The sequence below is a fragment of the Rhinoderma darwinii genome, chromosome 7 (genome assembly GCF_050947455.1).
Source record: "Rhinoderma darwinii isolate aRhiDar2 chromosome 7, aRhiDar2.hap1, whole genome shotgun sequence".
Classification (NCBI taxonomy): Eukaryota; Metazoa; Chordata; class Amphibia; order Anura; family Rhinodermatidae; genus Rhinoderma; species Rhinoderma darwinii.
The window spans coordinates 133,434,992-133,451,207 of record NC_134693.1 but is presented as its reverse complement, the minus strand read 5'-3'; the positions used below and the strand labels follow the sequence as shown (position 1 = coordinate 133,451,207).

Genomic DNA, 16,216 nt, shown 5'->3' with positions numbered 1-16,216 from the left:
TTCTAATAATTACTCATGAGTAATGGCTCTTGTGAGCTAGAAACGCGTCAGAGGGGGCGGACGCTTTATGTATTTTGTCCACTTCAAGCTGTTCAGCCTTTCCGCTGGCTATTTAAATAAATAAAGAAGATTTATTTTTAAAATTCCACAAGGAGTGCTGATCTTTTCCTCCTGAATATTGTCTGAATATACCCTAAAGGTTCTGAACAAACAGCAATAAAACCTCTAAAGACATTCTAGGGATTCTAGAGAGGCATCAGTCCCTGACACTTGATGTTCCAGAAAAGCACATGGTAACCTAGACACTGACTCTTAGATACCCGGTTATCACATGGTTGAGCGCCATGATTCTAGCGGCTGCCAGGGATTATAGCTTGTAAGCGTATCTCAGCTGTGACCTTTGATGTGTTGTCTCAGACACCGCTCTGTGTCTTTAAACCTGTTGATCAGGTACCTGACGGTAAATAATGGCGCTTTGAAGATGATATTATATACCGCCTCTCTATATCCCAGTAACATGGCGTCCTGCTGATCTATTTCTATATAAAGGCAGGACGGTTGCCCCATTTGACCGCGTTCAGCGAGACATTTAAAGCTCGTTCTGAAAGCTGCTTATCTTGTCAGTGCTCCTTACAGATCATTGCTGCGTTTATTCTGTTACCAAGGTATATCACCAGACGTCCAGAGTACACCGCCGTATCTCGCCGTGAATATATTATCCGTCTTTTTATTTTAACCTTTGACCAAGATTTTCATTTTATGATTGCTTTCCACAAACTGAACTGTCATAAGAACTGACGCACTGGAAACACATGCTGCTTTGTATGCAGAGCACTGGGAGTATAATTCAATATACCTGTGGGTGTTGGGTGTGCAAAAGCTCATACAATCTATATACTCCATATTCTTCCCTTACTAACGCTGGAGATATAAAGAGGACATCTCCTGACATGTCTGTTGTAGTAAATAATTGTATTCCCCATGAAATCATTCTGGAGCATCTTCTCTTAGAACTCTACATTGTGCCGTTCCCCTGTTATTCCTCCTGGAAATGTATGAATAAATTGACAACTGGGTGTTACCAGTTAAGGGCGTGTCCCTACACAGTCTAACAATGTCCAATCAATGCTGACTGTATGGACTGTATGGTCAGGACATTACCAACAAGGCTAGTGATTGGCTTCCACAGTCATACGTCTTGAATGGGACTTCATCGATCCATCAAGTTCAACGAGGCCCGGTGGAAGGGAACGGGGATGGTGTAAAAACTAAAAACACACATCACACGCGTTACATTTTCACTGGAAGCCGGCCGTTGAGAACCAGCTCATCTACGTGATGAAAACAAAGGGAGAGGGCTCCCATTGACTGCCTAAAGCTGACCTCCGCAACGGGAGGCACCGGTTAAATATGGCGGCCAGGAGCCTAAGAAAGGCCCCTATGGCTGCCATATTTGTTGCCTATTAGGCATGGCAGCATAGGTGCCAGATTTTCACTGACAGGCACTAAATGAATAGGAATAAAGAGGTCATCGAATGCATTATTTGTTACAATTAAAAGTCATAAGCAAAAAGAAGTAAAAAGGGATAAAAAATAAAGTTAATAAAGTTTCATAAAGTTGTTAAAAAAAGACAAATAAAATATATGATAAACACATTTTTGGCATAAAAATAACATTTATTGAATAAAAGTGATCGAACATAAAAAATTATACATATTTGGTATTCCCGTAACCATAATGACTCGCAGAATAAAGTTAACACATTAATATAATATATTTACAGCACGATAAACAATGTTTTTCTTACCCCTTAAAAAAAGTATATAAGGGCTTGTTCATGCGGTGCTGAAAAAAACCCTGACGTGTCAACGTTTCAAATACGTTGGCGTTTTTGTAAAGCGCTTTTTAAAATACAGGTGTTTTTGACGCGTTTTCTGTGTGTTTTTTGCTTGTTTTCTTGCGTGATTTTAGGCCTGTAATTAGGACTTTAATTGATATGGGAACATTTGGTGCGTTTTTGGCACGCGTCACACGCCAAAGAATTGACATGACGCTTTTAATTTAAATACGCTCGCAGCAAAATGGGGGTTGCACGTACGAACGGCACGCGTCCCCATTAATCTCAATGAGAAGACTAATCAGGCGGTTTTTAAAGCTTATTTCGGTGCGTAAAATGCGTCAAAATACGTGTCAAATACGAGCTGTGTGAACAGGGCCTAATAGTTAAACGCTAAGATATACTGTACATACTCCAAAAAAGGTGATACAGACGATACGAACACGACACATTTTACACTCCGCAGCCAATGTCAATGAATGGTGGAGCTTTACTTTAATTTTGTTTTTCTGGCGAGCTTAGATTTGACATATCCTATGATTAAAAGCAGATGAGCTGTGGTGTATATGGTGTTTTTTGAGTAATGATATCACTTGTAGCTTTAGCAATCCAATCCAATTATTGTCACTGTGTTAGGGGAAGTGGCTTTAGCTTAGTTCAGCAGAGTTGTCTGTAATTATTATGTGAACACGGCAAAGCTGCTGCAGTTTAATGTCATTTCAGCCTCAGGAAATATGCGAATAAACATCACGGCAAAGCATAAACTCCATTCTTTAACATCAAACCGCGGTTCTCCTCGAGGAGGAATGACAGAGGTTGAATAAGTCATGGCAACAATAGAGGCCCTTTATGTTCCTGATTTCTTTTTAACTGTTTGGAACAGATTTATTCATCTCTGTGGCTGTTGAGAAAAGGTAAAAAAGTAATTGCAGTAAACTATAAATAGATCAAAACTTTACAGCGCTATTGTTGTCGACACACTAGGGAGTCATTTTATGGGCTGTTCCTTTATGGCACAGAATGTGACTGAGCAACGCCATGTTTCTCTTCTCTTAATTATCTGCACAGTTTTCCACTTGATAAAGCAGCAGTTTGGGCTCCAGAGCTGTACTTCCTACTGTACTTGAAGACAGAAATTGCAACTTGTAACCATAGTCAGCCATTCGAGAATTACAGGACCCAGGTTTGTGGTCACCCAGTCACCTGCCTGCTTAGGGTATGTTCACACGCAGTGACCAAAAACGTCTGAAAATACGGAGCTTTTTTCAGGCGAAAACAGCTCCTGATTTTCAGAAGTTTTTGTAGCAACTCGCGTTTTTCGCGGCGTATTTTACGGCCGTTTTTGGAGCTGTTTTTCAATGGAGTCAATGAAAAACGCCTCCAAAGACATCCAAAGAAGTGACATGCACTTCTTTTTCACGGGCGTCTTTTTACGCGCCATATTTTGACAGCGACGCGTAAAATTACGCCTCGTGGGAACAGAACACCGTAAATCCCATTGCAAACAATGGGCAGATGTTTGTAGGCGTAATGGAGCCATTTTTTCAGGAATAATTCGAGGCGTAAAACGCCAGAATTACGTTTGAAAACACTGCGTGTGAACATACCCTTACAAATATACAGACTCTTCTTTGTTCTTTCCTCTGTCTTATAATATACTCACCTTTTATATACCCGCCGTTTATGTGCCAATGGTAGCGTTCCCCCGCGCCAGGACTCACTGAACTAGGTGATCATGTTAGTATGGTCGGGGGACACCAATGAGGCTACTGATTGGCTTTCACAGTCATACGTTTTGGATGGTACTCCATTGCTCCACTTAGTTTAACAAGACCCGGTGGAAGGAAACGAGGATGGTGTAAAAAACGAAAAACAACCATCACGCAATTAAAATTTTCACTGAAAGCCGTCCATTGAGGAACAGCGCATCTAAGTGATGAAAACAAAGAGAGAGGGCTCCCTTTGACTCCAAATCACTGGCCACTGCAACACCATCGCAGGAGCCGAGAGTTAAATATGGCAGCCAGGGGCCTAAGAAAGTCCCCATGGCTGCCATCCTATTTGGCATGGCCTAATAGGTGCCTGTCTGATTTTCAATGACAGGCACTATTGCGTTTGAATACAGAGGTATATTCCAAGTTATTCCAATATATTTTTCTTAAAATATTAATATTTTATATTAAAATAAAAAAAATCATAAGTAAAAGTCCCCTAGTGGAGATAAAAAGGGAAAGTTAATAAAGGTGAATAAAGTTGTTCAAAAAAGGATAAACAAAATATATAATTATTTTTTTCCCATAAAAATAGCATTTATTGAATAAAAGTGATCAAACATAAAAAACTATACAGATTTGGTATCCACCGTAACCATACCGACCCGCAGTATAAAGTTAACACGTTATATATACAGCACAGTAAACGCTATCATCCCCCAAAAATTATATAAAAAGTTAAATTCCCAGATATATGTACCCCAAAATGGTGCTAGTAAATGATACAACTCGTCCTGCAAAGAACAAGCCCTCATATATGTATAGAAATTGAAAAATAAAAAAGTAAAAAACTCCTGCGTCCGCCATATGCTGCATCCTTAAGGGGTTAATGTGACAGTGAATTTTCTAGCCAGTCTTACAGTATCATAGGCAATGGAATGTAAATAAGTGGTCTCATGGGTCAGGTCTGATGGCGTCTCAGAGAAAATACACCCCAGCTACAGCCCTATAATTACACTACTAACAATCTACAGGAGCATTCAAGAAACCAGGAGCTTGCAATCCAATTCCTGTATTTCAATGTCCCCCAGGTTCCGTGCTCCTCAGCCTCAGGGAAGGAGAAAGGATTTGCTTCTATTTTCAGAAACAGCGCCACTCTGGTTAATGGACAGTGTCTGGTATTGCAGCTCAGCTCCATTCACTTTGATAGGACGAAGCTGCCCATGGACGAGCTTGGCTCTGCCTCCGTAAAAAGCAGACTCTATTTCTTATGGAGAAAATATGATCTGAACCGCTGATATCATGACACTTGGTTTGCACATTAAGAATTCCTGTGCTCTTGAAGATCAAGTCCAGACAAGATTGGGCACTGGAGCTGGTGGAATGTGTCACCAGGTGAGTACAGTGCGGGGCCTGCTCAAACCCACATGCTGGCAGGTTCCAGCTCACACACAGTAAACACTATGCGGAGAAACTACAGTAATAAAAACATTTCCTTCTTATGTGTCAGGTGCAGGTACCAGGTGTTCTGTGTATGAAACTCCCATCATCCTCAATCCACAGACAATAGGGTCCATTCCATAAAGTAGTCCAAAGGCATAATAAGTAATTGGGCCCCATAGTCTGAAACATACACCACCACTTTTTTACAGTAAACTCAAGAGCCTAAAAAAGAAGTCGGAAAGCCGATCATCTGATCACCGCGGATGCGAATCTTCTCTAAACCCGGCGATCAGCTGTTATCATCAGGAAAAGCCACATCTGGTTATACATTTTCCCTGTAGCGGCCACTACAGGTCAAATGTAGCATTACATGCAGGTTATTCGAATGAATAGATGACCATGTAATGTGTGGACGGGCGCTGCTCTTACATAGCAGTTTTCTGCTGTGGCTTGTAAAGTGGGTTCCTGAATGGGAACCCCCCCTTTATGACGTCCATATGCTCTGATAGGGCATATGGACAGGGGTTGTCTTTATGAGTTAACCCCTTTAAGTGCCCAGAGGCATTTGGTTAAAGAGGGTTGGTAAGACCTGACAAATTGCCTAATAAATTCGCCCTGAATTAATCTCCTATTGTTGACCACAATATTATGGAGTGTTGCCCCGTGACATTCATAATGTGCATGGGTTGGTGGTGACTCTGGACCAATGTCCTTTTGCCCCTGCTGTAACTGGGCCCAGGGCTGGCATTATATGGGTATGTTCACACATTTGGGCGTTTTACGCCTCGAATTACGCTTGAAAAAACGGCTCCATTACGCCTACAAACATCTGCCCATTGCTTGCAATGGGTTTTACGATGTTCTGTTCCCACGAGGTGTTATTTTAAGCGTCGCTGTCAAAAGACGGCGCGTAAAAAGACGCCCACGAAAAAGAAGTGCAGGTCACTTCTTGGGACGTTTTTGGAGCCGTTTTTCATTGACTCCGATGAAAAACTGCTCCAATAACGTCCGTAAAATACGCCGCGAAAAACAACTCCGTATTTTCAGCCGTATTTTCCTAAGCCGTGTGAACATACCCTTACCTTGATTCTTTATAAAATGATAGGCCAAGTAAATAACAATTCAGTGCAATGATGAAATTCTCCACTTTGTATAAGCGGTAAATACTTTTTAATCTCTTGGCGGACGCAAAATATTAATTAATAAGTGTGATGTCTCCGCTCAGACAGCACATGGAGTAGGGACTGACTAATGCCCACTTAGACAGGGTGGGGGCATGATACACTCCCAATCCGTACTTTCCTCCGGTATATTAAACTGCACACCCATGGCATGCGTATTCTTTTATCATGAGGTGTAATTGTTTTGTGGTAAGGTGTGAGCATATTACTATTTGTGTACATGTAATGGAAGCATTTTTTATTTTTTTGTTCCCGGACGATACAAAGGATTTTATCAGGACGATTTAATATGAGAGATTTCTGTTGTCAGCAGGTCACATGGGTTTCCTAAATCTGCTGTGGAATTGGGGATATTTAATTCCATCCCTCCACAATGCATGTGTTTGTACTCTTGTCGTAATTGTGATGTCATGAGCGATCTATTTAGTGGTTCCCATGCACACACATATGGTAATCCCGGATTAACCACAAGACGTAGCAGTCAGCTGCCTAAGGAGTACAACTGGCTGGGTCATGGCTCCAAGCTGGGAAATACTTTATGAACAATTTCACCCAGAGGAGTATCTTGTAGTTCCTGGCCCCAATGCAAAATCTATAACAGGACCCTCCTCAACTATTACATGTTATTTGTAGTCTACTCATATGGGGTAAAGGACCTTTTGGGGCCCCCTCAGGCTCCATGGCCCAGTTGCAATCGCAAAGTCTGCCCCCTCTATAGTAACACCACAGATTTCACACATATAGAATTCATCCATGAATACAATCTGCAGTCATGTAAACAGAGGGCAATGGGGGCGATAAATGTAAAAAAAATTTGACTGTGACTATTTGTAAAACAAGGCAAGGGAATTACATTTCTCTATTCAGTATTGTTTGGAAGGAAAGTGAAAACCAGGGCCAGTCTTAGGTTTGTTTGTGCCCCTGGGGACAATATACTCACAGTGGGCCCACGGTCTACCCCAACTTCAGCTCCACAAGTGTGGGGCATGTTTATCCAGATCATCATGGGCTCCCAAGTCCAGTGGTCCCTGGCATCTACCCAGGTTTGCCTGGTGGGGCTGATGCCAGCCCTGATGACCCCCTCTAATCAGAACAAAATAGGCTACATGCCCCCTTTCAGCCCCTACATCTGGGTCCCTGCACTGCAGCCTCAGAGCATTTCTATATAAAATGTAAGAAATATATCAAAATCGGAATAGTTCCAGCATTTCGCACTGAAGTTCTTTATATATCTTTATAGAAGTCAGAGCTGTTTCAAATCCACTGGATAGAGATAGAGTTACCCCCACCACTAGGGGGAGCTCGGGAGCTTACTGCATACTGCTAATACATTGAACTCAATAATAAAACAGTATGCACTTAGTTGCTGAGCTCCCTCTAGTGGCAGCTGCAGGCAGACAGAATTTTATATCTATGCAGGGAGTTTGGAGCTTTGTATCAGCAGTTTCAACTGATATAAAGATATATTAACCAATTAACCAACATTAATCTTTTTTTTTCCAAGAAGCAGATTTTACGTAGAAAGTGCTGAATATAATTTTTGACAACTTGATAGAAGACGACTCAAGGTCTTTCTTGTTTAGGATTTTTTGCAGACGCACATGGCTCAGTGACTCTCATTCAGGGTGATGTTCCTTGTTTGTTTTGTACTGTCTGTAGAAAGGTAAAGTCCCAAATCATTGCGTTGCCCACATATAAATACTACATGTCTCGTATTACACTGTATTGTTAGACGTCATGTGAGGAGTTATTAAAGGAATCAAACTTCTATGCTGTAAGTTACCCCCCACTCTCTATAATATGAACTACAGTATTTGAGATGGAGAAGAACATTTCAGCTCCAAGTCGGAAAGTCTACATGGTACCTGCAGAGGGGGCTGTTAGGGAGCCCAATACTGGGCCTTCAGCCTCCGCAAGATCCAGAATCTGTTCTAACGTGTGGGCAAAAGTCCTTGTTCTGTGATGGACAGCAACCCCAAGTCAACATTAAATATCATAACTGCAGGATATACTGTATATACACCCACCTTTATAGGGCCTCAAGGACCTTTAAAGGGCCCTGACACATTAGCTGTCGGCCGAATGCATACATATTAGATAGTCGTCCAGTCTGCCCAAATCAACAGGTGTGGCCGAATTTCACCTAATGTGTATGGGCACCATTAGCATGGGAGTAGGTTGGATGAAGTGTATATTGTATAATAGTAAGCACTTTCTTTAATCAGTAGAGAGTAACACCATTAGGAATTTAATAAATCCTCCTGCATAGACAGCTATTAAGATGGTGCTGGTGCCATGTCGTTTCAACAATTGTCCAATGATAAATTTGGGAACTCCTGAGGACCTATATACGGTAGTTAGATTAATCAAATAAATAAATAAATAAATAAAGATCGATAGATCGATAGATATGAGATCGATAGATATGAGATCGATAGAGATCGATATGAGATCGATATGAGATCGATATGAGATCGATAGAGATCGATATGAGATCGATATGAGATCGATATGAGATCGATATGAGATCGATAGATATGAGATCGATATGAGATCGATAGATATGAGATCGATATGAGATCGATAGATATGAGATCGATATGAGATCGATATGAGATCGATAGATATGAGATCGATATGAGATCGATATGAGATAGATAGATAGATAGATAGATAGATAGATAGATAGATAGATAGATAGATAGATAGATAGATAGATAGATAGATAGATAGATAGATAGATAGATATGAGATAGATAGATATGAGATCGATATGAGATAGATAGATAGATAGATAGATAGATAGATAGATAGATAGATAGATAGATAGATAGATAGATAGATAGATAGATAAAAAAGAAAGCAGCACAGCTTTAGCGGTGGGTGCAATTCCTCCCAGGCGCAGGCTAGGAACCCTTAAGTATACAACAAAAAAAGATTTGAGGCAGCACTCCAGAATAGTGAATAAAGAAATGTTGGTTTTATTCACCCTACCAGCTGGTGTGGTGAAGAAACACACCGTTCTGTATTCACTATTCTGGTGTGCTGCCTCAAATCTTTTTTTGTTGAGATGGATGGATGGATGGATAGATAGATTATGATTGTTATTCTTTATTTATATAGTGCCAACATATTCAGCAGTACTTGATAATGAAATATACAGTATGTATTGTTGTTGTTTTTTGTTTAATCAAAGTTTTTAGTAAACTTAATGACCAAATAAGAGTGACCAGTGATTATAATGCGCCGCCCCCATTATATTGTTCCAGTAAGGGTATGTGCACACACACTAATTACGTCCGTAATTGACGGACGTATTTCGGCCGCAAGTACCGGACCGAACACAGTGCAGGGAGCCGGGCTCCTAGCATCATACTTATGTACGATGCTAGGAGTCCCTGCCTCGCTGCCGGACGACTGTCCCGTACTGAAAACATGATTACAGTACGGGACAGTTGTCCTGCAGCGAGGCAGGGACTCCTAGCATCGTACATAAGTATGATGCTAGGAGCCCGGCTCCCTGCACTGTGTTCGGTCCGGTACTTGCGCCCGAAATACGTCCATCAATTACGGACGTAATTAGTGTGTGTGCACATACCCTTATAGTTACTACATCTGTGCTTATGAATCAGGTCTGAGAAATCTGCAGTTGTGCGACAAGTACTTCTGTGGCAGGCTGGGAATTAGGTTGTATTCATGGTAGATAGCGATGTGACTACAGTGTAGAGGCGGCTAACCTCCATGATTGGCTCATCAGTATTTTTAGCATTGATAGTTCTGCCAAGTATTTTTCTGGTTAACCTAGCTGAAACCTGTCCGTGTAATATTTAATGAGTTAGGGTAATGCAATCCTCCTCCTCGGCACGCACCATCCTGGCAGCGCGCCGACAAATGGAGTTGGTACGAAAGCAATAATCCTAATGTAATTCAGCACTCGCCTGCATGGCCTGTCATTACCATGTAGCTGCTAATGTAAGGCACTAAGTAACCAGCGGCAGCAAACCGACAAAATATCGTCAGCCATCTAGCTTCTCTTATTCTTGAATGAGTGTATTGCATTATGCAAAGTATCTCTCCTGCAGAAGGAAGAAAATGTCTCTCTAGTGCCGCCTATAGTTGACTACTCTGTAAACCAATGTCTGACGTTTTACAGGGTAGTCACCTATAGGTGGCACTAGAGAGACAGTTTTCTTAATGTAGGACAGCTACTTGTTCCTAGGGAGCGTTCCTACCAGCTGGATCTCCGCAAGGAATCAGTAGCTTCCAAGTGCATTGCATTATAATCTAATGTAAATATTAGTTCTTGACTGCTTAAAGAAGTTGTCTCCTTTGGACAATCCCTCTTTGTTAGAAGGGTCCCACGACACTATAAACTAAACACAGGTTGTCCTGCTGGTAGGACCCCCAGAGATCAGGGTTACTATATTGGGAAACCGACAACTAGTGTTCAATTCTCTACAGCACTACCACAGGAGTAATAAAGTATTACATGGTACCCATTTAAATCATTAATGCATCGAATGTGCCGGGTCCTCCAGAGGGAGAGACGCTCTTTGTTGTCGCTCTTCCACACTGGTTTATAGATGAGAGTCCTTAACAGGGAAATCTACTCCATGGGTTTTCTTAACCAGACAACCCTTTAAACCAGATTTAAAATTTATGCCTGAGGGACATAATACAGGGATTTAATGAACACCAAATAGGGAATCCCTGTGTTAGATACTACCCTTTCAGACCATGCAAAAAAAGCACATTTTAAAATTAGAAGGATTCTCTAATAAGCTGATCACAGGATGCTCCAGCGCTGAGGGACCCAGCGATCAGCTGCAATCTACAGGGGAACATGACAGCAAAGGATTCATTTCTCTACAGCTCCACCACAGTAGAAATTAGGCATTACACAGTGTTTATTAAAATTTATTGTGGTGTCCAATTAAAGCACAGACATGGCGAATCCTCCAGAGACAGGAATGCTCTTTGTAACCACTCTCTGCTTTGGCTGATGGATGGAGGTCTCAAATTAAGGAACCCCTCTATTCATTTAGAATGACCCTTTGTTTTTATTTTACCAAAATCAAAATGCAGAATATATTGCCAGTCATTGTAATCAAACTGTAAGGGAACCACCAGTGGCCAGTGAGTGACGATAAAACAGTTAAAATAATAACCAGATGTGTTCCCCATAGCATCCAATCAGATTACCGCTTTCATTTCTTCAAGATAAGTTGCAGAATAAAAATAACGGGTTGTAACAGCCCCGCCCTCTAACCCAAATCCTTGAGCACAAATATGAACCTATTAGGGCACATTCACACGTGGCGGAATTGCTGTTGAATTCCGCTGTGGACAGTCCGCAGTGGAATTCTGTAGCAGTCGTTTTTTACATTTCTTTCTATACATTTTTAGGAAAGTTAGTTCAGACGTTGCAGAAAATAACTGTGCGGAAATCAGGCTGCGGTGCAGATTTTTCCCTCCGTAGCAGCTCATTACATTGCGGAGAAGAAGCGGAATTTCACTGCAGATTTCAGCCTTTGCAATGAAAAAACTGAAATCTGTGGCAAGTCCCCTGTGATATCCGCAATGTCTGAATTACCTGTCAAATATTCAAATTTTGGTGCATATTCGTTTCGTAATTGCCCCGAATCTGCACCAACATTTGCAGCGGAAAAATTCCGCCACATGTGAACGTGCCCTTATGGACCAGACTTGTAAAATTACATGAAGGATAATTTATTAACTTATTTGATGTAATGTAAGGGTGCTGTGTGGGTGCTGTGCGAAGGTGGGGGTGAGGGGCGAGGTACGCATTAGAATAGGGTGCCATAAAGGCCCTGAATGCAAGAATTAAAAATGTAAAGTAGGCAAATTCTTTGCACAAAGTAAGCACCGGCCACATGTTACACTGTTCATGTAAGTAAAATAAACAGCATGGGCCGGGTATATTTTTCCTTCAAGTGAAAGTTGTTCTTTGAGAGGACAGATATGATTCCTCACAGGGACTCAAAATAAATAAATAAATAACGCAAATCTGAACTTGAAGGGTCTGAGCAGACCAGCTGATCTGGGGGGGGGGGTGTGCCAGGAGTCAAACCCCCACCAATCAGATATAGATGGCCTTTCCTAAGGATAGGCCGTCAATTTCTTATGACTGGACAACCCCTTTAAATGTCCCAGCAAAGGGTCAGCTATAATTATCTGAGGAAGTAGTTGGGACTTGGGAGGTCCTCAAATAAAGCATTACATGGTGCTATTTGAAATGTGTGTGTGGCCGTATTTTAGTGGACACCAAGGAGTAACTTGAAGTTCCTGGGCCCCATTGCAAAATATCTAACAGAGCCCCCCACCTACCATGTGCCATTTATAATACGACTGTCTGCTCATGTGCCAAAGAGGCCTTTGGGGACCCTTGGGCACCAAGGCCTGGGCGCAACTGCTACCTCTGCACCCCCTATAGCTACACTGCTGAGTGTCTGTATTACAGCAACAACAACCAGACCCTCTGCGGTTCTGTGGTGATCTAACCGGTCTAGTAGAACAGCGTGGGTACGATCTGCATCACAAGAGATTCTGCAGCTTGAATGTTACCTGTGATAAGATGATCATATTAATGTTCACAGCAAGCTGTAAAATGAGATCGTTTTCTTTTACCACTGTGAAGTGTCTCCTAGTCTAGTGACATCTAGTGTTTAATTGTAAAACTGCAATAAACCTTAATTCATTTTATATGAAAGTGGTTGTCATTTTCCTTCTCTACACAGCAGTAAAGTCTGAATTCGGAATTGTAACGCAAAGAATCCGGGTCCTTAATTTGGACATTTTGAAAAAAAATTTTTTAGAGCTGAATTTTGTTTTACCTTATTTATTTATACATGGATTATTTTTTCATCCCTGTAAGTGCCCTACAGTCACAAGCTGAAAAATATATGACTACTATCCCTATGAACGTTTACTGTGTATTGAGGGAACGCTGCATCCAGATCCTAAAATCTGGGCTCTGCTAGCTAGGTCTGAGCATCCCAGTCAGCTGTATGCAGGCAGCAAGCAAAAGGATGCTGGGCTGAATGAACTGCAGGGACATTGCCAAGGTGAGCTGAGCGTCAGCAGCATGGCGAGGGCCATGCAGCACAGGACATGTGCCCACCATCCTAAACCCTGCAGTATCAAGCCTGTAGCCTTTGCTAATTCTGCAGTCACGTAAGTATCTATAGAGAAATTGCAACCTGCTGATTGCAACCGTGTCTCTGCCGGGGCAATTATTTTCTATAACATTTTGCATCAAATCTGTAATGTTCTGATTTTATATGTTTATAAATATTGATTTTACATAATGTTTATATCTCCAGGGACAATTTTACTGAGCATCAAAGCCATGCAAAATGCAGAATTCATATAAATATTGTAGATGCAGATTTAAGATTGTTATTTCATTGCATCTTTACCCATGCGGTGCTGGGAGATACATCGCTTTCCGCAGAGATGATCATTTTCTACAGTCGCCCAGCTTAGGATCAGTCTATTGCGGCTAAGCAGGCAGGGTAATGCAGTATAATCTGATGACAGGAGCCTGGCATATATTGTGAGGGACAGCACGTGAAGGAACAGGAGATCACGCTGTCATTATAGCAAATGCTAGGTGGGTGAAGTGGCATGTTTAAGGGGACCTGACACTGAGCACCCTGCTGGCAGTCTAATCCTATGTGGCCTGCAAAGGAGATGCAGTGTCAGATCAGTGTGTGAGGACACGGTGCTGCGGGGAGATCTGTATTTTTGCATGTATCTTGTCTTTAGGCCATGCACATAGTAGAGAAATTAAAGTCTTAAGTTACTTTTTAATGAGGGAATATCATGAATTAGTTTTAATTGTGTTACAACGATTTAGTTTATTTAAAGGGGTTGTCTAAGATTATTTTAAAAAAAAAGTGTTTTTTCTTCCCAGACACAGCGCCCCTCTTGTTTATGGGCTGTGCCTGGTATTGCAACATTCTCTTAAATGAGGATTAGCTGCAATACCAGATGAAACCCAAGAGTGGCACTGTTTCTGGAAAAACTACAAACTTATTTTTTATAAACCTGTCAACACCTTAAATAAATTTGAGGACAGTGTTTGGAAATGTTCATAGAATACAAGGATCATGGCATTTACATAGACTATTAGAGGAATTATATGGTTTTATATGCACAATATTTAAATGACAAAGCCCATACAGTGCTTACACGAACAAAGGTGTTGAACTTCCATAGCGCCATCTGGGGGTGTGGACTGTTGATCTATATGCCACTCATTCATGGCCAAGAGTCTCTATCCATTTATCACAGTTATCCCAGTCATAGAGAGTGCCCATATGGATGAGATGCATGTCAAGAAGTATTAGCTACCCCCAAGATCAACTCGATAAATTCAAGGGAACAGAGACCGTCTAGCCTGGGGAAAAAACCCTACCCAGGAGATGTTTGAATGTAATGCATCATGGTCTAAAATTTCATACTGTTTTACAGCTCATATTTATAAATAAGCTAGATAAAAAGTAGAGTATCTTTTCAATAAATTACATTACTTATCTTGTACTCATCCTGCACTCACTATTCTGCTGGTGGAGTCACTGTGTACATATATTACATTAGCTATCTTGTACTGATACTGAATTATAGTCTGTATTATACTCCAGAGCTGCACTCACTATTCTGCTGGTGGAATCGCTGTGTACATACATTACGTTACTTATCCTGTACTGATCCTGTGTTACATTCTGTATTATACTCTGGAGCTGTACTCACTATTCTGCTAGTGAAGTAACTGTGTGCATACATTACTTATCCTAAATTACAGCCTGTACTATACTCTAGAGCTGCACTCACTATTCTGCCGGTGGAGTCACTGTGTGCATACATTACATTACTTATCCTGTACTGATTCTAAATTATAGCCTGTATTATACCCAGAGCTGCACTCACTATTCTGCTAGTGGAGTCACTGTGTACATACATTACATTACTTATCCTGTACTGATCCTAAGCTACAGCCTTTATTATACTCCAGAGCTGCACTCACTATTCTGCTGGTGGAGTCACTGTGTACATACATTACGTTACTTATCCTGTACTGATCCTGTGTTACATTCTGTATTATACTCTGGAGCTGTACTCACTATTCTGCTAGTGAAGTAACTGTGTGCATACATTACTTATCCTAAATTACAGCCTGTACTATACTCTAGAGCTGCACTCACTATTCTGCCGGTGGAGTCACTGTGTGCATACATTACATTACTTATCCTGTACTGATCCTAAATTATATCCTGTATTATACTCCAGAGCTGCACTCACTATTCTGCTGGTGGAGTCAGTGTACATACATTACATTACTTATTCTGTACTGATCCTAAGCTACAGCCTTTAATATACTCCAGAGCTGCACTCACTATTCTGCTGGTGGAGTCACTATGTACATACATTACATTACTTATCCTGTACTGATCCTGAGCTACATCCTGTATTATACGCCAGAGCTGCACTCACTATTCTGCTGGTGGAGTCACTGTGTACATACATTACATTACTTATCCTGTACTGATCCTGAGTTACATCCTGTATTATACTCCAGAGCTGCACTCACTATTCTGCTGGTGGAGTCACTGTGTGCATACATAACATTACTTATCTTGTACTGATCCTTAGTTATGGCCTGTATTATACTCCAAAGCTGCACTAACTATTCTGCTGGTGGAGTCACTGTGTACATACATTACATTAGCTATCTTGTACTGATCCTGAATTATAGTCTGTATTATACTTCAGAGCTGCACTCACTATTCTTCTGGTGGAGTCACTGTGTACATACATTGCATTACTTATCTTGTACTGATCCTGAGTTATAGTCTGTATTAAACTTCAGAGCTGCACTCACTATTCTGTTGGTTGTCATTGGAATCAGTCAACAAGCTTATCGTCAGATACTCTTGTTACAGCTTAGCTGAGCTCCTATAATGCAGGGGGACAGTTAGTTTTTCCCACTACACATTACTATACAATTCCTGATCTTTTC

The 16,216-nt window shown here is 41.2% G+C and overlaps 2 protein-coding genes across 9 annotated transcripts in view; one reads left to right on the top strand and one right to left on the bottom strand.

The window, feature by feature from the left end:
- PRRT3 (proline rich transmembrane protein 3) overlaps positions 1–16,216 on the top strand; it is a 296,142-nt gene that overhangs the window by 246,345 nt on the left and 33,581 nt on the right. The window contains exon 1 of one of the 7 annotated variants that reach the window (XM_075831694.1): positions 13,185–13,368. The exons of 5 other annotated variants lie outside the window; for them this stretch is intronic. The gene's annotated coding sequence lies outside the window, so the exon portion shown is untranslated. Of the gene's footprint in view, positions 1–13,184; positions 13,369–16,216 lie in introns of those variants that run through there. One more of the 7 variants, XM_075831687.1, reaches the window with a different exon arrangement.
- Positions 1,700–16,216, bottom strand: part of CRELD1 (CRELD disulfide isomerase 1) — a 73,160-nt gene continuing 58,643 nt past the window's right edge. For both annotated transcript variants that reach the window (XR_012849750.1, XM_075831699.1), the window contains one exon: positions 1,700–2,739. Coding sequence is in view for 1 of the 2 variants with exons in the window: in XM_075831699.1 (XP_075687814.1) it covers positions 2,705–2,739 (35 nt within the window). In the remaining variant the exon portion in view is untranslated. The remainder of the gene's footprint in view (positions 2,740–16,216) is intronic.